The 22942-nt window shown below is 39.0% G+C and overlaps 2 protein-coding genes and 2 long non-coding RNA genes across 10 annotated transcripts in view; 1 reads left to right on the top strand and 3 right to left on the bottom strand.

Moving 5' to 3' along the window:
* Positions 1-17586, bottom strand: part of nbeab (neurobeachin b) — a 444946-nt gene extending 427360 nt beyond the window's left edge. The window contains exons 1-2 of the mRNA XM_083547720.1: positions 17511-17586; positions 13812-14371 (exon numbers count right to left, since the gene is read on the bottom strand). Of these exons, the coding sequence (XP_083403846.1) occupies positions 13812-14099 (288 nt within the window). The 5' untranslated portion in view covers positions 14100-14371; positions 17511-17586. The remainder of the gene's footprint in view (positions 1-13811; positions 14372-17510) is intronic.
* Positions 1079-4416, top strand: LOC310729768. Its single transcript, XR_014534669.1, has 2 exons — positions 1079-2047; positions 2135-4416. It is a non-coding gene; the product is annotated as an uncharacterized lncRNA (long non-coding RNA).
* Positions 4026-8402, bottom strand: LOC310729759. Its single transcript, XR_014534660.1, has 2 exons — positions 6912-8402; positions 4026-6825 (listed from the first exon to the last, which is right to left on the bottom strand). It is a non-coding gene; the product is annotated as an uncharacterized lncRNA (long non-coding RNA).
* A 1107-nt stretch (positions 17587-18693) lies between the features above and the next one.
* The window catches only part of stard13b (StAR related lipid transfer domain containing 13b), a 126572-nt gene continuing 122323 nt past the window's right edge, over positions 18694-22942 (bottom strand). For all 7 annotated transcript variants that reach the window (XM_083547796.1, XM_083547797.1, XM_083547798.1 and 4 more), the window contains 3 exons: positions 21776-21993; positions 21408-21584; positions 18694-19608 (listed from right to left, as the gene is read on the bottom strand). In XM_083547796.1, the coding sequence (XP_083403922.1) occupies positions 19491-19608; positions 21408-21584; positions 21776-21993 (513 nt within the window). In that variant the 3' untranslated portion in view covers positions 18694-19490. The remainder of the gene's footprint in view (positions 19609-21407; positions 21585-21775; positions 21994-22942) is intronic.

Below are 22942 nucleotides of genomic sequence, written 5' to 3'. Positions count from 1 at the left end.
CTCACATCTCTGGACATTTTCAGTAGCATTATATTTTCCTTTCACTTGAACTATGAGACCAAACCTTTGACCCTACTAAAACCCTTCGGGATGGATGTGAACGCTGACTCCACTCCAGACAGAACCTGACCTTACCATCACCATCTTTGGCGAATGAGCTCCACAAGCACACTAAAATCTAGTGGAACATCTTGAGATGTGTGATATGCTGCAAGTGGACATTCAGTCCTCAAAACTGATGTGCTGGAAGCAGGAAAAATAAGCAAACAAAGGGAGTCTGACCAGGGCTAATTTGTGGTAGCCAGAAGACTGGATCAGAGAGTCTCCAAAAATGACAGGTATTGTGAAGTATCTCTGGTATGCCATGGTTTGTACCAACCAAAAGTGGTTCCAACAAGCCGGAGGAGGCAGTGTGATGCTTCAAGCACTTCTCATACAGGATTCATTTCATTTAAACTGAGCAAGGCATTTTTTTTTACTACAATATTATTTTCAGTCCAGCTAACACACTTCTCCTTCATCTGTTTTAGTTAAAAACCACAAAGGGCTTGTGAACGAATCGAGTTTTACTGCAGGAAAGGGAAATTAAAGCGGCGGTGTTTGGATGGAGGTCATGCTGGGCACGACTTTGTGTTTTGTTTGGTTCAGCTCTACTGGGACAACCGGGACCTGAACTTTCCTCCCTGCTACGGCACGTAATTGTTGAACTGGTTTGGTGGAAACGTGGAAGAAAGATTTCCAGACAACAAAGTGTTTTAAAAGAGCTTATTTAGAAGTCTAGCTGAAATCTTTTAGAAATGGATTTGATGTCGAGATCAATGAAATACAAAGCTGTGTTTTCTGTATTATTTTATTTCTACTCTTTATTATTACCTGCCTACTCTGAATTTTACTCTCATTGATTTTTTTTAACCTGTAGTCATTAAAAAAAAAAAGAAAGTGGTAATGAAGGATTTTGTTATTTTTTTTAAAGTTCTGATTTAAGGAATGGACTCAAGATTTACATTTTTGCGGCATTTAGCAGATGCCCTTATCCAGAGCGACGTACAAAAGTGCTTTGAGTCTCTGGCAATACACTGGTATGCAAGATTACAAACTTAATATAAATATAACCCTAAAATTCTACAAAGCAAACTTGGAAAGTGCTAATTTAAGTATTTCAGGAAGAGGTAGGTCTTCAGTCGTCGCTTGAAGATAGTCAGGGACTCCGCTGTATGGACATCTAGGTGAAGTTCATTCCACCACCTCGGTGCCAGAACAGAGAAGAGCCTTGAAGTATAGCTCTCATTCTGAGAGAAGGAGGTACCAGTCGAGCAGTGCTGGAGGATTTCAGACAGCGTGGTGCAGTGCGAGGTGTGATGAGGTCACTGAGGTTTCTATTTATATATAATTCCTATTTATTACTTTATCATTTGTAAAACGGGTATTCCTGAAAAATCTCAGCCGATAGAATTTGTATACAATAAAATAAAAATGCAATCAAATGAAGATGTTAAGAATCACAACAGAAAACTAATCGAATTGTGATCTTATGGATAATAATGAGAATCGAAAAAGAAATCTGATGAATTTCATGAGCATTAATCAAATTGAGATCTTGTGCATAGAACTGAGAGTCAAATCAAATCCAGACATTATAAATTAATTAGAATCAAGATATTCAAGATATTAGGCATCAAATTGAGAATGAAATCAAGATCTTAAGGAATCGAATTGAAAATAAAAAAGTATTGGATCAAATTTGATTCTTAAAAATGAAAATAAATAAAATCAAACAGACCTTATGAATAGAATTAAAAATCTAAAACTGCCTAAATGCAAATCATAAAAATCTAAATTAAGTATAAATGAAGGTGAGATCTTATAAATTAAAATAGAATACGATTGGGGTATCTGTTGGGCCATTCATTGGGAAGTGGTCGCTTAGTGATTAGGGCTCTGGGTTACTGATTAGAAGGTCAGGAGTTCAAGCCCCAGTTTTGCCAAGCTGCCACTCTTGGGCCCTTAACCCTCTGTGCACTAGGGGCACTGTATCATGGCTGACCCTGTGCTCTACATTTATGGAATTTAGCAGACACACTTATCCGGAGCAACTTAGTTATCTGTGTTATACTGCTGAGCAAATGAGGGTTAGGGGCCTTTCTTAAGGGCCCAGCAGCGGTAGCTTGGTGGTGCTGGGATTTGAACCCATGACCTTCCCATCAGAAGTCCAATCTACACTTTCAGTTCTACTTTTTCCAGACAGTACATGATGCTTATGGTGTTGTGGTTTATGAGAAATATATAAATCCTGTCAGGATTCTAGCCATCAATTACATTACCCATCAACCCCTGCATGTCACATGACTTTCCCTTACACCTTTTCCTCGTCACCATTAATTAGCATATGTATTTAAGTTGTACCTTGCACCTCGAAGTTTCTCACAATCTGTCATGTGATGAGAGGGTGAGTGAATCATAACACGAACCAAAACCTCGATCTGAGCATGAACCTAGAAGACAAGGTGAGGCAAATGGGTAAGGTGCAGAAATGTGACTTAAACCCCTGTGCTAATTAACAGTGACTAAGAACAAGTGCAAGTGATCGCATTGATGTGCGACCAAGTCATGTGACTTGCAAATGCAGGCTAAGGCCATAACCTTGATGGCTGCACTCTACTGAACACTATACTCAATATCCTAAATATATGATATGATTATATACAGGAAGTATCCTGAAACAAAATATATTATATGCCCAAATGTTTGTGGACACCTGACCATCAGACTTGTATGTGGTTCTTTGGCAAAAGTCAGAAGCACGCGTTCGGACATATAAACAGATTTGAACACAACCCGAGCTTTCTAGAAGGTTTGTTTTCCTGTGAACCCACATGCTTGCACCATTCAGGGCAATTACTGTATCCTGGCATTATTTATAGCTACTAACTACACTTCTGAAACTGTTGTTTATGTGCGTTTGCAGTGCAAAGCTCGATACAGGCTTTAGCTGCCATTATAATGGCCAATTTAATCGTTCTGCAGGATCACACTCTGTTCTATTCTTTTTTTTCCCCCGTCTAACTGAGTGTGGACGTGATGTAGCTGATGTAAATCACCCAAAGCATCCCATTCAGTTGAAGGATTTAAGGAGCGAGTGTGGATTCAAGCATGGATATGTATCTCTTTTGTGAGATTTGCTCAATACCAACAAGAACTTGACCAGTCCTTTTTTATTTTTTCAGGCTTACAATTGATCCTTACCTCAAACAGTAAAAAACTCGGTACCAACTAGCAAGAAAGTGAAGCTAAAGTTTGAAATGAAAGAGTTTCTTGGATATAATTTCTTATAGGAAAGAACACTATATGGAAAACCTATATTTGGACACATGACTTTTCCAACCTTATGCAGTTCTTTCGCTCAAATTGTTAATCACAAAGTTGGATGCAGAGCATGACAGTGCCCCTGTGCACAAAGCCAGCTCCATGCTAGAGGTGCTTGACATGGGCTAAAGTGGAAGATCTCCTGCTTTAGAGCACGGCCCTCAACCCTATCAAACATCTTTGGGATGAAGGTGAACGCTGACTGTACCTCAGGCCTCCTCACCTCACCTACATCAGTACCTGACTTTACCAACACCCTTGTGATTGAATGAGTCTCACAGGAATCGCCACAAGCGCACTCTAAAATCTAGTGGAACATCTTAGGAGGAGAGTGAAGGCCATTCTAAAAGGACTAAAGGTGGAATGGGATGTTCACAAAGTACATGTTATTGTCAGGTGTGCACAAACTTTTTTCCGCATAGTGTACGTCTACATAGAATATGTTGAGACACATGTACTACTATATGGTATGATTTTAAGAAAATTCAGCCCGATGCTTAGTCTTAATGCTTAATGCTTTTCCTCTGAATACTTGTCCCAAAGTGTTTTCATTTATACACTAGAATTTTTATAAATATGAATATAAATATTACTGTATTTTAATTTTTTTTACATTACATTTGCACCAATTAGCAAAATTATCCAGATCGATTTTTATCTCCTTTATACAACTGAACAGTTGAGGTTAAATTAAGGAGTCTTGCTCAATGTCCCCAGGATTGATGGCTTAGTGGTGGTACTGGGATTTGAAGTCCAACATCCTAAACACTGAACTAGCGCTTCCATCACCTGCCTTTTTCTTCCTTAAAGAAAATGTCAAATTTGGCGTGTCACAGAGAAACTAAAAAACGCATGAGCTTGTTTTAAAAAAATGTCTGAAATTCACGTCATGATTTTTATTTAATGTATTATATTATATAATATACATGCATATGAGAAAGGAGCGTGTGAAAAACAGTGCTCACACTGCCTTTCAAACTGCAGGGATACTGGAGTGTGATTTCACATGTCTTATTTATTAGGATTGTAGCCACAGAGTCAAAAAAAAGGGGGGGGGGGGGAACACTGTAAACATCTAAGACAAATAATCCTGCATTGCGTTTCACATCTTCGGCCTGAGAGATTCAGATACTGTTGTCACACCAAATACTGCAGAACAAAGCTGGAGATATTCCTCTTGCCATGAAGCTTCAACGTATTCGAAACCAAGCAAACGCAGCCTGCGAAGAAAAATCGAGTAAATGATGATATCGGAGACGGGACCACAGTAGCAAATTTAAGGCGTCAAAGTTACGATCAATCCTCGTGTCCTGGTCCTGGGGTGCCTGCAGGAAAGCTACTCCATCCAAGTAATCACACTGAAATAAATCAGGATGCCAGACAGACGTGGTTCTTAATCACAATACTAGAAAACACTCGAGAAAAACAGCTAGAGAAAGAAGATGCATCTGGAGTGCTGCCACTTTTGCTTGGCAGATGCTTGGCGAGCGTCAGTATACGAGGACAATAAGTACATTCCTCCTTCGGTCTCTGAACATTTCAGCTTTATTCCCTCTACACATTTCCTCTGGAGATCTACCAGAGCTGTGAGGTTCAGTGTGTTATGGCAGTCACTGCCTCGGCATGCCAAAGGCGGTAAAGTTGCTGATCCCTGCTGAGACTAAATGGATTATAATTAATCTCTGGAGCCCTTGACAATCAGACGCTGGATCTCACGGCTATGGGGCGGACTGCAGATCTGTTCTGTCGCCCACATACTGGTGGTACAGCAGCCCGTGGACAATACAAGTACGTGTCGTCACTCAACTGCACCTAGAGGTCCTGATTTGCTAAAATTGTGGTCTGCAGGGACCAAGGTATTGATGTGATGGTGTTTTACAGAATTTAAGATGGTTTGTGTGAATCCACCATCATTTCAATGAAATGCAAGGAATGATGGATTCAAATGGTTGTGAGTTCCACCACCACCAGGCTACCACTGTTGGGTTGTACAGGGTGGTGCAGTGAAATGGGTAATTTAGGAACTAGGAGTACCTCTGAGTTATTGAGGATGGATTTGGACTGTAATGTCAACAGTCTGCTTCAATGGATCAGGGTGACAAGTTGCACTTAAATCACCAAATCACTGCACACCTCAACAATGATGAACTGTAGTTAATGGACATTTGGTGGCACCCAGATTAAGATGGGTTCCATAATGAGTCTGGTTTCTCTCAAGGTTTCTTGAAGTCTCGCAGTCTTTCCTCACCACAGTTGCCACCGGCTCACTCATTAGGGACAAACTTAAATATAAGGAACAAACTCACACATTCTTTATTACTGTTTTATCTTTGTAAAGCTGCTTTGAGACAATGTAAATTGTTAAAAGTGCTATACAAAAAAATTAATTGAATCGAATTGGGTTGGTGATTCGGGGGCAAGCGTTCTCTGGAAAAGCCTTTTATAAGAATAGTGATGGTGTGGGGGAACTCAACGTCGTGATCGTGTCCCGTCTGGTAATTTCGAAGAAACCGGTTCAGCCTTAAAAAATAGAAGTCCCCAGGTGCTGTTAAACGGCCCACATGCCAGAGAATATCGAGGCTGTTCTCGCTGCCTTCATGAGGAGCCCTCGCCGATCTGTTCTGCAACACGTATCTCTGTGTTGAGACTTTTCTTCAAAATGACGCAGCCATATTGCAATTGCACGAGCAGACGGGACACGATCGAGACGTCCTAACTGTTAATGACACTTAAGTTCCCTACTCAGGGTCGCGAACTCCTAGTTCCAAAAGTTACCGTTTCCCTGCGCCGCCCTGTATAAAGAAGATAATGTAAGTTGCCCTGGATAAGGGCACTTGCCAATGTTATAATATAGTGTTCAAAGCTTCCTAATAACTAGGCTACAGGAAGTAACCATGATCAGAGCATATTTGAAGTCAAAGCAGATGGCACTGTTTTCTGTAAAAATATTAAGAGGAACTGCACCGTTATCCTAAAACACACGCAACCGGATAAAATGTTTAAAGCCCAAGAGGAGTTTTTATTATGCCAGCGAAGAGTAACTGTTTGGAACTGGGAAAAAATAAACCTTTCCTTGAAACCTGATTAATTATTTTGAGCACAAGAAGCATTTGTTGCTAGCAGCAAGCTGTAGCGCGTAGCGAGTAAGCAGTACAGCCTATTCAGAAAATGGCGACACTCACAAAACTCCATAATAGTTCAAGCGTGCAAAAAGCTATGAGCATGAAATTAGCGTCAATCAGAGTAAATCAGGCTGAAAAACAGAAGTTAGTAAGACTCGGTACTACACCGAAAGAAATGTCTATTAATATCTAATAGAAATAATAAAAAGGCAGGAGCAAATTCCGGTTACGGTACACGCAGATTAATCATTTTATTGATTTGTGCTGGCTCACTTTCTTTACTTTAATTTATTCGCTCAATGCTAGTAACAACGCAAATAGTTTTCGCTAATCATTGACCCTGAACCTACTGAACTTGCATGAGTTGATGCTTTCGACTCTACAGCATTTTGAGGACGTCTTTGTCCACCACTATTTGCGCTTTACACATTATATGGAGAACCACTCGACAGATCCACGCACAATTTTATAAAACTCGAGATTGGTTTCGTTTTCTTTGTGCAATTTTACACACAATCGGGAGCACAAAGTTTTTCCGTTGTAAATCCATTAAAAAAAATATCCAGCTGATAAATGAGGCCCAATGTTCACGGAGGGAAAATCCACCAATATTCATAACTGTTGATGAGAGTTTCCAACACAATAAAGACAAATGTTTGGACCCCTGCCCATACGATTTTGAACTTTTTAATTCCTGTCCACATTTAGTCCTCATTTGCGGTTATAATAACCTCCACTAATCTGGGAAGACCACTGGATTTTGGAGTACGCTAATCTGAAGGTTGTGAGTTCAAATCTCAGCACCACTGTTGTGGCCCTGAGCAAGTCCCTTTAACACTCAACTGCTTAGCTGTATAAATTTAATTATTGCAACAATTATTTAAAATGTAGATGTATACAGCTAAGCAGTTGTGTTAAACCTTTTGTTTAAAAAAATGTTTAATTGTGTGGTAGGATGAATCAATTAAAACAGTTTGGGACAAGAATTAGAAAAATTCTGATTTACCATTGTAGCGTTGAGTATCCTGTAAAAGCATACCATGTAGTGTTACGTGTCTCAGCGTTTCTATGTAGACATACACTGTATTTGCAAAAGTTTGTGCACACCTGACCATTCCCAACAATCCTTTATTTAGTCTTCTCCACTCTCTAGGAAGATGTTCCACTAGATTTGTGCTTGTGGAGATTTCTAGGAAATTCATTCGACCCCAGAGGTGTTTGGAAAGCCAGGTACTGATGTAGATCATGTGAGGAGGCCTGGGGTGCAGTCGGTGTTCCCATTTATAATGTTCAATAGTGTTGAGGTCAGAGCTTTATATCAGACCACTCAAGATCTTCCACACACTTCCAACCCATCTGAAGCATATCTTCATGGAGCTGTTTTTTTGTAACAGTTTGGGGAAGAACCATGCATGGCTGGAAAGGTTAGGCGTCCCAGTACCTTTGTCTACATAGCGTGTACTCACAAACATAAGTAATGTTAGCACTGGGTTGTCGGTTTTTCAAATCAAATGGGAAACTTGCATCAATAGCTCCAAAACTGACTGTTTAGACGGATACAAAAACGATAATAAAAAAAAAATTAATGCCCAATTCTGATTGGTTAATAGTTTTTCTTGCCACAAACTGCTCTGCTCATAGCTAATGAGATGCGTTAAAACAATCAAAAAGATGTATTCGATGGTGAAATATGGATGACAACAACCACCATTATTCCATGTGACACTAAGTACCACATAATATAATAGTAATACTTTTTCTTATACGAACACTTGCTGTGTAGGTTTTATGTGACCTACCATTGAGTAGCCATTTGAAAGTGAAAAATCTGTTCCTCGAAGCCTCCCGCTAGCTCCTTCTTTTGAACGAAAGCCTGTTATTTCACTTTCCACTCTGTCATTTTTCAGTTCAGTGGCTTTAAGTCGAACGCTCTTGTGTGCTTAAGTGCTTGGCTTCTGTTCCTGCCTGTAAGCTCAATTTTACAGAAGTCTCTTGGCGTGTTATGGGCACCGGGAGCCGTGAGCTTGGTAACAGAAGCGTCATCTGAATGTCAACAGGCTCCTCGCGGCGTTTACTCCATCTGCCGCCTCTGGGATTCGAGTGAGAGGCGGCGCTCTTACATATGGCCTGTTCTGCAGCACGCTGCATTAGATCTGAGTGCTGTCAACTTCAATACAGTTATTCACAAAGTCACAAGATCGATGGAAATTAACAAGTCTTAGATGCATTATCAAGGGTGAGTGGGGGAAAAAAAAATTTATTCCAGTCTCTCGTCAAACAATCCTGCACTGATTCTCTCTAATCAGATTTTTCCCATGTTTTTAAATGATACATTTTCAGTATTGTGGATTCCTGGCACGATCCCCTGAACACTGGGTGCTAAATGAGAACCCAAACTGGGATCACAGAGCACCATGAACACAATCAAAAGCACAAACACGGCCTGCATCTGGATGGGGTTCTCTTCGATCGGAGGCCACTCTGTGCAGCTGGAGATGGTTTCTCATCAACGGCCAGGTTATCCATGAAATTACGGATTAAGAACGGGAGCTTTGAGGATTTCAATTTGGACTGTAGTCTGCTACACTGACTCAGGAGTACAGTTTGCATCTGATCACCATTTATTTTTCTCCCCATACCGAGGCATCCTGAGGTTGCTCCAGCCCCAGTCACGTCCCACCTCACGAAGATTATGTTCCTTTAAAGAAGTGGATGCCGAACTCGCAAACATCCCATACCCGTACCATCTAGACATACCAGTGCCAATTGGATCCCACTTCATGTGTGCAGTTTTGACATTGGACCTCCTTGAGTGTTAAAGGCTCTGGCATGGAGAAGCTGGTGATCCTCTGATGATCGCAAATGTTGAGCTATTTTATGAGTTGCTCAGTAGCTCCTAGTTTTATAACCATAATGACTGTATAAGACTGTAGAAAGATCATTACTTATAATCACACACTCCAGTGCTCATGTTAGTTCTCACTCTCCAGTGTTCTGTATTATTTAAATATTATAAATCACACTCTTGATGTCACCCAAATGAGGATGGGTTCCCCTTTTGAGTCTGGTTCCTTTCAAGGTTTCTTCATATCATCTAAGGGAGTTTTTCCTTGCCACAGTCGCCATGGCTGCTCATCAGGGATAAATACACACCATTCACCTTAACTGTTGATTTCTGTAAAGCTGCTTTGAGACAATGTCTGTTGTGAAAAGCGCTTTAGAAATAAACTTGACTTGACATCACTGCACACCTCAACATCGTTTAGCTGTAAATAAATGGACATTCTGTGCCACAGAGATGAGGATGAGGTTCCCTCTTAAATCTGGTTTTTCTCAAGGTTTCTTCCTTATGCCATCTGGGGGAGTTTTTTCTCTCTACAATTACCTCTGGCAGACGTCTCTGGATGTGGTAGCATTCAATTTAACTTTTACTTGGACTAGGAGACCCAAACCTGTTCCAGCATGACAATGCACCTGTGCACAAATCCAGCTTAATTAAGATATAGCTTTAAATGGGTTGAGGTTGAGTGGAAAATGTTAAAATGTCCTGCTAAAGATTGAATTGGAGGTTATTATAGCAGCAGATGGAAACTAAATGTGGAATGGGATGTTAAAAAAAAAAGCAGATGCCAATGTTATGGTCAGGTGTTCACAAACTTTTAATATCCATATAGTGTCTGTGCACAAAGCAGCTCCATAAAGATTTGCTTTACATGGTTTGGAAGTGTGAGGGAGATCTTGAGTGGCCTGCTACAGAGCTTTGACCTCAGCCTTAATAAACACCTGTACCCTGTACCCTGACCGGGACCAGTCCGTGGGTCAATTAGTACCGGGGCGCACAGAAAGAATACATAACTTACATTATTTTCATTTTATTTATTATCTGATTTTAAAGGATGTTTTATTTTGGAAAATTACCGGATTCTCTCCACCACATCTGTCTATGACTTACTCTTGATGCATGTCATGATGCCTCGGTCACATGTTTTACCGCCATCCACTACCTTCTTAAAGGGACGGCTCCGGCCGCTAACACATAATACATTACCGCTAAATTCAAACCCCCAAGCTCGCAAAATTAACTTAAAACAAACAGTGGATTCACGTTTATTATTATATTTAGGAAATACTAGTTTTTTTGCCGCTCGTATCATTTTAATTTGTTGTATTTATGCCACACCTTAAAGGCCGGTCCGTGAAAATATTGTCCGCATTAAACCGGTCCGTGGTGCAAAAAAAGGTTGGGGACCACTGGTGTAGAGGATGTAGTGGCTGATGGGAACTGCAGTCCAGGGCCATAATCACCAAGGCCAAACACATTTTGCTAAAATTATTAAAAATGTAAAACAAAACAAAATAAGACAGAAAACAGACGGCAACAAGTTTGAATTTTTACAATACTACAGATGAAATGTAGTTTCTGTCTGGAAAATATTATCCGGATAAAAGTCAAAAACCATATGCATGTGTAAAATTTTACATTTGGGTGGTAACTTAGTGGTCAAGACATTATATTTTGGATTTGAAGGTTGCGAGTTCAAATCCCACCCACACCAAGCTGCCATTTCCTGGGCCCCTAAACAAAGAAAGCTCTTAAGCTCATATCTACTCAGCTGTATGAATAAGATAAATGTAAGTCATATTGGAAAAGGGCATTAGGTGCCCTTTATGGCAGGTGCCCTTATCCAAAATAAATTCAATTATTTATATTAATAACTGGGCAGTTGAGGGTAAAGGGCCATGCTTAAGGGCTCGATTGTGGTAGGTTCTGGGAATTGTAACTTTCCAGTCAGAAGTCTACCACATCCACAAAATTAGATGCAAATGTTGAATAGCAATTTGACTACACAAGCAGTTTAGCGGAAACTTTGTCTAACGATAACTATTTATGCAAATGAAGCGAAAATATTTTGAAGAGTTCATATCTCTCAACCGTAACCTTTCTCCTGTAAAACATCGCTTTTCCGTGTCCAATATCAAACCGCAACAGGACCGCGCATCAGCTTGCAGCAGTGTGTGTAAACTCTGGGGTACGATTTTCTCAAACCTCCATAGATCACTCCTATCACCTCTTTTATTTACAGTATAAAATGTCCCATAAGGCATTTAGTGGCATCTCACCATATGCTCATTTCATCATACCTCTATTTAAGAGCAGCAAACAGAAGGAACATCTGTGGCCTAATCACTACATAGTCACATAAGCGCCAAACCTCAGCATTCTAAATGGGAAGAAACCTACAGGAACTACAGCACTAAGAAAGTATAAGATTGCTGTGTCAACTTGATCTGGTGCTTCTCTCTCTTTCTCTCTCTCTCGTGTGCAGTTATCTCTTTCTATCAGAGTTTACCTAGATATACATACAGTATCTAACAAAAGTTATTACACCCCTCAATTTCAGCAACAATTTTAGTGTATCTTCTCAAGGGACAATACAACAGTAATGAAACTTCTTGTATAGCAGTTCAGATTTACTGTCCTCTGAAAATAACTCCACATACAGTCATTATTGTCAAAATAACTGGCAACAAAAGTGAGTACACCCAAAGCTGTATGTAACCATGCAAAGCCACATGTTTTTTCCGCTTGACAGAACCATACAAATTTGTGTATCTTTTATTAAAGCAGTTAAAATTTGGTGCTTTGAGTTCAATTCTTTCATACTGACCACCGGATGATCAGCATGGCGCCTCATGAAGACTCTCTGAGGATTTGAGAATTAGAATTGTTGCCGAAGCAATAAGATCGGTAAAACCCTGAAACTGAATTACAGTGCAGTGGTCAGGGTCAAACAGGTGTTTTCCAAGACGGGTTCCACTCGAAACAGACCTCGCAAGGGTCCATCAATGAAGTTGAGACCTCGTGCGTCAGGTGCAGAAGCTGGCTTCAAAAAACAGATGCACGAGTGCTGCCAGCATCGCTTTAGAGGTTGCAGAAGGGGAACGACCATACACCGCATGCTACAGGTCGGTTTGTATGGCTGTCGTCCCAGGAGGAATCCTCTACTTGTGCTGGCTCACAAGAACCTATCCAAGAGCATGTATTAGGGGAACCATGTCCTGTGGTCTGATAAGAATAAGATAAACTTGTTTGGCTCAGATGGTGTCCAGCACGTGTGGCGACGCCCAGGTGAGGAATACCAAGAAAACTGTCTTTTGCATACAGTTAAGCATGGTGGTGGTAGCATCATGGTCTGGGGAGCTCGGGTTTATTGAAGGAGACCATCCATCCAACTTCTGAAACTGGGCCGAATGGCAGTTTTACAACATAATGACCCCAAACAGTCATCCAGGATGACAACTGCCTTGCTGAGGAAGCTGAAGGTGAAGATGATTGAGTGGCTAAGTAGTTCTCCAGACCTGAACCCTACTGACCTGTAGAGCATCCTCAAGTGGAAGGTGGAGAAGCGCCATGTGTCTGACATCCAGCAGCTTCATGATGTCATTATGGAGGAGCAGAAGAGGACAAATTGTGCAGCTCTGGTGAATTTCATGCCCAGGAGGATTGAGGCAGTGCTACATAACAATGGTGCTCACAGACACTTTGGACACAGCTTTGACATGTTCACTTAGGGTACTCACTTTTTACCAGTTATTTAGACATTAATGGCTGTATGTTGAGTTATTTCAAGAGGACAGTAAATCTATTTTGCTATACAAGCGGCACACTGACTACAATAAAGTGTATATTAAGTTCTATATTATTGTCTCCTGAGAAAATACAGTGAATGGTTGCTGAGATGTGAGGGGTGCACTCACTTTTGTGAGATGCTGATTAATATCAGGTGTTAAGGCTTTACATGTACAGGGTCAATAGAGTTCACAGAAAAAGTAGTGTGCACGCTACATGATCATTTTCACGTGGAAAACACATTTTACATTAGCAGGAAAATAAAAGGGAATCAAATGTGATTGAGGTGCGAGTACACTCCTGGAAAAGAGTGCAAAAAGGGGTTACTAGAGGGGTTTGATATGCGACTGTCAGATAGACAGATAGATAGACAGATAGATAGACAGATAGACAGATAGACAGATAGACAGATAGATCGATCTTACTGAATGAGTTTTACTGCATGAGGTCTGGAGGTCAGCAGGTGATCTGGAAGCTCATGTGAAAGTTGAGACAACGGTAGGCCAGGTGTGTGTGTGTGTGTGTGTGTGTGTGTGTGTGTGTATGAGAGAGAGAGAGAGAGAGAGAGAGAGAGAGAGAGAGAGAGAGAGAGAGATACAATATGCTCCAGTAATTTACACTCTCCTATCCTAAAGCTCACACACTCCCTGCAGCATTATTCTTAGAGAAGAGCGTAAAAGGCGCTCAGGACTCACCAGATTCAGCACCGTCTCCGCGATGTCTCGGTCGCTCACCTCGCCGGCGCGGATGAGACCCACGAGCACGGCGAACTTCGTCCGGATGGTGCGGATGGGCACCGCGGGGTTGAGCACGCCGGCTGCCAGGAGCACGGAGCCGGAGCTCGCGGACGATCCCGGCGCTGCCGCCTCGCTTGTGATGGAGCCCGCGGCCCCGCGCTGCTGCTCGCGCTCCTGGTGCTGATGCTGATGCTGCCCGCGGCCCGGAGCGCACAGCGCCGTCTCACTCGCCATCATCATCATCATCCTTCGTACCTGTCTCTACAGGCAGCCTGACACCATCCAACACAATCCCCGGGATCAGACCTGGGCTTGGAAGGAAATGTCTAGAACCAGCTTAAAGCGAAGCTTTCAATAAGACACGCACCGCCGATGTCCGATGTGGACAGATCCGTGATCCGAGTCGGTGTGCGGCTTGTTTTCGGCTCGGGACGCGCTTCCTCTCTGAGCTCCACTCAATCTCCAGATGGACGATTCCTGCACGAATCGACTCCTTTCCCAGAACGACTCACTTCAATCTGAAACGGATGGCTCAATTCAAATGAACGAACCGACACTCCTAATAATAATAATAATAATAATAATAATCACAGTTTTATTATTATTATTATTATTATTATTATTATTATTATTATTATTATTATTATTATTATTTTATTTTTTATTTTTTTTTCCCCAGATCCAGAGTTCCTGTTTCGACCCTGAACTTAACTCTCTCACATTCTCCATATCCATGTGGATCTCTTTCTTAAATAATGTGTTTTCTCTTTTGCTCTTTAAGAAGCATCTATGAATTCTACCATCGTTTTCATCATAATGGAATCAAAATAATGGTTCAGTCGATTCACTAATCGAACCAATAACAATTTCTCAGTGCACTGGTGGCCCATTTCCACATCTGGCCTAAGTTTGTTAATGGCATTGGACAACCAAATTATTAGTGCTGATCCTAGGCCTGAATTAAAAATAATAATAATAATAAAAAGTGGTTAAAACATTGGACTTCAGATTTAAAAGTCTGGTTAAAATCCCACCCACACTAAGATGCCACTCCTGGGCCCCTAAACAAGGTCCTTAATCGCATAACTGCTCGGTCGTATGATTGAGATAAATGTAAGTCGTTCTGGATAAGGGCGTCTGCCAAATGCTATAAATGTAAATATATGGGCTTATAAACAAGGTCCCTCACCCTTTGCTCCACAACTGTCAAATCATATCTGACCCTGTGCTCAGCTCAGCTCGTGTTCTATACACAAAGGGGAAAAAAACTAAACAAAACATACACTTGCATGCCAAGGACAGTAAAACAGTGACAAAGCACAATGCTTTATACTATAATAAGTGTATAAATGCTGGTGTAAATCTGATGAATGAAAAGTCACTCTATTCAATATATTGAACGACTTTGTAAAAACTCAAAATTAGTAAAGAAAGTTGTAAAAAGCGATCAGTTAATGTTTACATGACACGCCCTTTATTTGAAGCTGAGATCTGAACTCTGTGACCCTCCTTACATCACTAACACACCTTCACCATCACCCTGCAAATATAATATTCACATTAACACAAAAAAAACATGCACAGCATCACCAACGATAATCGAGACAACACAGACAGACTGGAACAGGCCATTATCACAATTATAACCATGCTGAAGCTTTAAAATACTCATTTGGAATAAAAGTTGTATCGGACCACATGGGCCGGCCTTTGCTCCCTACGTGCATCAATGAGCCTCGGCAGCTCAGGACCCTTTCGCCGGACCACCGCTGTTTCTTCCTTGGGCTGCTTTTTTTATAGCTACTGACCACTGCAGACCAGGAAAATCCCACAAGAGCTGCAGTTTTGGAAATGCTCTGACCCAGTCGTCTAGCCATCTCAATTTGCCCCTTTGCAAACTTTCTCAAATCCACCACGCTTGGCTATTTTTCCTGCTTCGAACACGTCAAATTTGAGGACAAAATGTTTACTTGCTGCATAATAAAATCCCACCCACTAACAGGTTTCATGAAGAAGAGATCATCAGTGTTTCTCACTTTAAAGCTCATTTCATTGTCATAATTTTTGCCAGTTATATATATATATATATATACATATATACACACACATACATACATACATACATACATACATACACACACACACACACACACACATACACAAACAAACACACATATTTACGTGTCTGTGTGTCTATGCATGTTTGCTGTTATAGCTTGGTGGTGGCCACGTTTCTGCACAAGGATAGGAATGTCTGACAGTTTCGACCTTGGTGTGTGTGTGTGTGTGTGTGTGTGTGTGCGTGTGTGCGTGTGTGCGTGCGTTAGTGCAAGGTCCTCACAAGGCTCATAAGACCAGTGTGTGTATGTGAGCATAAGGACATGTCAGACGGAATCGTTATTTAACCAGTACGTGTCACACTGCACTCTCTATGGCAAGCTTTTAGAGCTTCGGGAAGAAGACAAAAAAAAAAAAATTAAATTCAGGCAGAGAGGCAGACTGCCATCACACGATCACACACCCCTACGAGTAATTAAGGTAAAGATGCGAGTATTTGCAAGTGATCACAGTATGTAACATGTTTAACTAAGGTACGTCAGCATGACAAAGTAACCCTGAAACTACTGTACAGATGCGATGTTGCTGAACTAATATTCTCGCTTATAAATAAAAAGTCTTTAGGTCACATGGCATTGCCTCCTGCAGAATGGTAATAGTTTCCTTTCCAAATTGGCTCTGCACTGATTGCTCCTGTACTTGGCAGGTAGGCAGAGTAAAAAAACAGACTTTCTGCTTTTTGTTCTTAATGAATTGGATCTCTTTTGCTGTGTTTTAGATTGTGGTTGTGTTGCACTCAGTATTTCAGAAAGCTCAGATGGTGAAGTTTAAGAGCGGCTGTTAAAACAGCTTCGGGTTAGAATATGGAGTAAGAAATGTACTTAAATCTGAAATAAGTCTCTTTTAAATAGGAAAAATGCACAAAAGATTACAATGCAATACAAATTAGACTTAACTGTCAACTTGTATTCATCTATTATATTACATATAGTGTATATCAACTTTCTTTTTTACCCTTTTTGTGGTTCTTCCCCCTCAAACCATTGGAGGAACACAATTGTATAGAAGATCTTCAACCGTGGTAGGTTTAAACAACTCGTTCACTTGATCTAGGAAAACCCAAACCTGTTCCAGCATGACCATATGCACAAAGCAGCTCCATGAAGATATGCTTTACATGGGTTGGCGTGAACGATCTCCTGCTATAGAGCTCTGACCCGCTCAACCACAATCCAAAATCTAGTGGAACATCTTCCAAGATTAGTGGAGGTTTTTAGAACAGTAAATGGAGAATGGGATGTTCAAAAAGCACATAATCAACCTTATCATCTTGTAGTAAAAAAATGACACCACAATATTTTACACATACTGCAGTTTTAGTTTTAATTACCTTCTTTAAATGAATACTATTTTTTAATTCTCTGCACTTGCTTTTGCAAATGAATTAAAAATCCACAATAAAACTAAGGCAGGGAAATACTGCCATCTAGCGGATATTAAAGCTTTGTCTCACTGATCAGCTAATGAGAAATCGTTAGTCCTGAAATAATAAATATAGCTGTAGGCATTAGAGACATTTTTTATTTAAAATTAACTTACTATATTGGTCCGCATCAGGACTTGGAGATTGAATGTAATGGCGAGGTACAATGTCCAAAAGTGCAAACAATAAAAACAAAAAGTTTGGTCAAATCTACACACTAAAACCAATTTAAATATATATATATATCCTTGATGCACTAGTCTTATATAAACCTTCTATCCAATAAAAAAAAATAAAAAAATTTAAATTTAAAAAACATTTATAGAAAAAAGAAAAAAAAAAAAAAAGGACAAACATAAGGTTCCTTGGGTATATGAGACAAAACAATCTGACAACTTTGTCACAAAATACACCAGAGCTAAAGAACAGGGCAACTGAAATAAACACGTGGAAATGAGACACAAGTGCGAGCAATGATATTAATAGACAGGGAGAGAACAACCTGGGAGAACTCTGAGGACCTCTAGTGGTTTAAATACCACACGAGTCCAACTAAAAGTCTAAAATCCTAAAACTAACATTATTCTAAATGCTATTGTTCCCTGGTAGTGCATTTCTGATGAACCTGAACATTACATTATATTATATTATATTATATTATATTATATTATATTATATTATATTATATTATATTATATTATATTATATTATATTACATCAACTTTATTGTCATTAAGCAGAGTACAAGTTAACATCTAACCAGAAGTGCAAAAAGCAATGCATATAAATAAATCTAATATCTTCTTCTTCTCCTTCTTCTTTTGGCTTCTCCCAATAGGGGGCGCCACAGCAGATCATCCGTCTCCATACTCCCCTGTCCTTTACATCTGCCTCTTTCAACCCAACTACCTGCATGTCTTCCCTCACCACATCCATAAACCTCCTCCTTGGTCTTCCTCTTTTCCTCCTTCCTGGATAAATAAATCTAATATTAATATATAAATATACGATAAAGGTATTTTGGGAAAGCAAGACAAAAAGCTAAAACATATTTCCTCCTCACCTCATTTACATCACTACCTGACTTTACTAACACTATTTTAGTTAAAAGATCTTCACAAGCACACTCCAAAATCTGCTGGAACATCTTCCCAGAAGAATGGAGATTTTTCAATAACAGAACATTTGGGGCCTAAATATGGATTGTGATTTTTTTTAAAAAGCACCGACAAACTCAGCAGGATACTTTTTTGAAAAGCGAATGGAAAAACAGCCCAATAAATAGACACAGCTAGATCATTAGAATTAATTTAGATATAGTTTATTAAAAAGACATCGTCTCTGACTTGTCCTCTACGTAATCCAGTACTACAAGAGCAGGTCTGAGAAAAATCAAACCCAAGTCATCCTTTTGTTTTTTTGTTTTTTTGTTTTTTCATTTCATTTTTTCCACAAAGTTAAAATAAAACACAATAAAATAACACCCAATTTTCTCAGACAAAGGGAAAAGGCAAAAGTAAAACCAGCTTACATCTGAGTAACATTTTGTACCATATAAATCACGCGGATATCAGTGCAAATGGAGATATCGCGAGATAGAACGGTCAAATGCTTGGACTACATGAGCCTTTTGATAAAATACGCTCTGTACAGGTCACGTGTCTGTATTCATGTGAACGAGACACACACACACACACACACACACATATACACTAACACAGAATACAAGAACACACATGTGATTGTGCAGCATGTGTGACCAATTATAGCTTTGAATAAAAAATAAAAAAAAAAGACGTACATGCTTCCCAGAAGCATTTAAGAGCTTAGATGTTGTATACATTGTATAAGATTATGTGCACAGCAAATATGTACCAATAGAATTAATTAAAATAGAAATAATGATAATTACAAATAATACAATATTACAAACAAACAAACAACATGAACGCTAATGTACACAAGCCGGACACTGATTTGTTTTGATATACTTTAAGTCACAGCATTGGGTGTCCTTGGAGGGGCTTGGATGCCCATCGAGGGGCTTGGATGTCGCTCGCAGAGATTTGAATACATGCAGAAAGATGTCACGAGACTCAGATTTTTGTTTCTGGTCCGTCTGCATGTATGGGCTGGAAGGAGTTGCGGATCCGGGCGGCTTCGGCGGCACACAGGTGCCCGAATGCTTTGTTGTACCATTCTGGAGTTCTGCCTCTGATTATCACAGGGAGGGAAACCAGAAGAAATTATTGAGGTTTTACACACATTTCAGACCAAACATATGTACAATAGTAGCTAATGATATGGTCATATTAGCCAAATATTCAGAGGCGGAAAGAAACGAATTGCATTTACTCGCGTTACTATAATGGAGTTTTGTGCATTTCTATGATTTACAATATGTGATGTTACTTTTAGTTAAGTATTTTTTCGTCGAAGTATGGTACTTCATTACATTTGAAATAATATTGAATTAGATTAGATTCGATTCAACTTTATTGTCATTACACATGTAGAAGTACAAGGCAACGAAATGCAGTTTGGGTCTAACCAGAGTGCAACAGCAGCAAGTGCAGGATATACAGTGTTTACGTAAGTTAAATAAATTAAATTAAATGGTATTATAGGACTAAAAACAGTCATTTACAGATGTGTATGTACCATGAATATATCATACAGATGAATATATATGTACTATGAACATAATATACAGATGACTATTACTATAAACAGAAATTTACAGAAGGATATGTACTATGAACATAATATATATATATATATATATATATATATATATATATATATATATATATATATATATATATATATATATATATATATATACACCCGTTTTCTGTTTATAGTAATAGCAATATTTTATATATATATATATATACACAGTGTTAAAGTTAGCCAATGGTGAGCAGCAATGCAAAAAAAAAGGTAAATGAGCATAGTTTTGTGTAGACAGTCCATTAGTGCAATAACGACGTGTGAGCTGAAAATATCCCTTACCGAGTACAAGAATAAATAAAACTGACTTCATAACAGAAGATTTTTTTTTTGCTGCGAAAGTGTGTAACACTAGATTCAAGTCCTGTAGTGTTTTTTTTTTTTTTATATATATTTTTTGTTTTGCTATTGCACATTAATTTATAAAGGTGTTCCTAGTTTATGATTTACATCTCATTGTCCATTTAAACTACACTAGAATCACCCCCCCCCCAACCCCCACCCCAGATAGACTTTACTACAAATGTACTTGTACTCAAGTAAACTTGAATTAAATATCAAAATACTTGTGTAGAATATTTTATATCTCTTTACCACTGGATATATTGTTAGGATTTGGAATAAGACATAAATAATAATAATAATAATAATAATAATAATAATAATAATAATAATAATAATAATGTACTACAGGATTACAATGACAGCATATTAGTAACTACTGTTTACTGCTTTGGACCATCGTGTGTAAGATGAAAGAGCAAAACGGAGTACTGTGATATTATTAATGTGATTAATTCAGTATTTTTTTGAGAATTGATTAGCATTTATAATAGGACCCAATGATGTAGGATTATCGAAGATACAGTACGCAAAGCGAAACACTTTAATAACAATGACACAATGACACTGTGACATCTGGACTACTGTCAATAGCTCAGTCATATTCATATCCATAACCATTCTATCTAATTTTATATATATAGTTTATAGTATATTTTTGAAATACTTTGCACTTTTTTATACATTTTAATAAATTTTTGATATTCGATTTCTATTTGCACGTAAATTCTTCATAGTCGTAAAAAAGCATTTCACCGCATACACCGTACGAAGGTGTACGTAATGAATGAATCATGATTTACATGAATTACAATAAATGATTCATGATGTGTGTAATAGTATCGTCTAGCACTTATTACTGAGCTAATATAATATTTGTAATATTCACATTATGCTGTAATGAACACTCATTTGCAGAATAATGTGTGTGAACTCACTTGAGGTCTACTCTGCAGATGTGTGTGAGCCGCGACTTGCCCGACCCGCAGGGCTCCAGCAGGTATCCAGACTCGAGCACGACGCCCCTCACGCCACCTGCGAGAGGACTCTCGTCATGCTCGATGGAGACGGATACTAGGGAGCATGCGCCCCGAGGTAAATCTGTCCTCCATGACCTGTATGTGTACACAAATCAAACACACAGCATCAAGACGTGTTCAGTAGTCATTTGTCTAGACGGTTATTCATGCAATACGTAGTACATTTGTTACTTTTCATAAAAGGGTGCCAATAATTTTGTACAGGGACTAACTAAGAGAAAACGCTGTATTGACTTTTTTTAATATAGATTTGCATTCATTCATACCTGAGCACTACAAAGTCTCTGCTCGGGTGAGGGGGCATGCGGTTCAGGACGTATCGGAAGACCTCCGTCTGCTTGTCCAGCACTTCACATACTCTCCACTGCAGCAGATCTACATCCCACAGGTGGCGCTCTCGCAGTACTCGATTTAGGACCACCGACGGAGGAGCTTCCACTTCCACTGAGACACGCCAGCGCCTCAAAGGGTTTCCATCACCAACCTGAGAAAGACCAGTGCATTTGGTTTAGACTCGATCAGAGATTCTTGTACTTACTGTTAAAATTTAGCGAACTCTAGCCTTGAAATTTGAGTTAAACATCCACTAGATCCTAATTTATGACAGGGGTTTAGTGCCACATAAAAAAAAAAAAAAAAATGTAAATAGAAAATTAGGAGATTAAAGTCGTAGCAATACGAGACTGAAGTAAAATTACAAGAATAAAGTCGATATATTTTCCAGAATAAAGTCAAAATATTTTGAGAGAAAAGTCATAATATTTTAAGAATGTAGTCAAAATATTTTGAATATAAAGTCATAATATTTTAAGAATAAAGTAATCGAGAATAAAGTCATAATATTTTAAGAATATAGTCAAAATATTTTGAGAATAAAGTCGAAATATTTCAAGAATAAAATCATAATATTTTGGGAATAAGGTTTGGTTTTGAGAAACGTTTAGCTGTTTTGCATAAAATGTATGTGGAGAATTTGGTTAAATCCTACTTTTTTTACTTACAAACATTATTTGTCTTTCGGCACACAGAATTATATTTATTCATTATTTATACTGTTTGTATGTTTGTTCGTTTATTGCTTTTTTTTATGCCATGGCAGCAGAGGTGGCTAATACCATCGCAAGATCAAGGTGGGTTTGATGAGATGTTATAGCATTTTACAGAGTTTGGACTACAGTAGAGTTTAGTGGTTATATGGAGTCTTTCAGTTTAATATTCCATAAGTACTTTAGTATTTTCCTCTATATGTACTTTCTAATTTATATTGTATTAAAGCTGTTTTGTGTCCTTAAGTGTACTGCAGTCCATTAATGTGTTTTATGGTCATGTTTGTTTTACAGTGATGACATCTTGGGGGTTCCAATGGTCGACTCCAAGGATATCGATGGTTAAACCTAATTCAAAGAGGAGTTGTTGTTTCTCAAGCAGCTATT

This window comes from Silurus aristotelis (assembly GCF_946808225.1).
Source record: "Silurus aristotelis genome assembly, chromosome: 8".
NCBI classification, from domain to species: Eukaryota; Metazoa; Chordata; class Actinopteri; order Siluriformes; family Siluridae; genus Silurus; species Silurus aristotelis.
The sequence above is the reverse complement of the archived record's forward strand: the minus strand, read 5'-3'. Positions and strand labels throughout refer to the sequence as shown.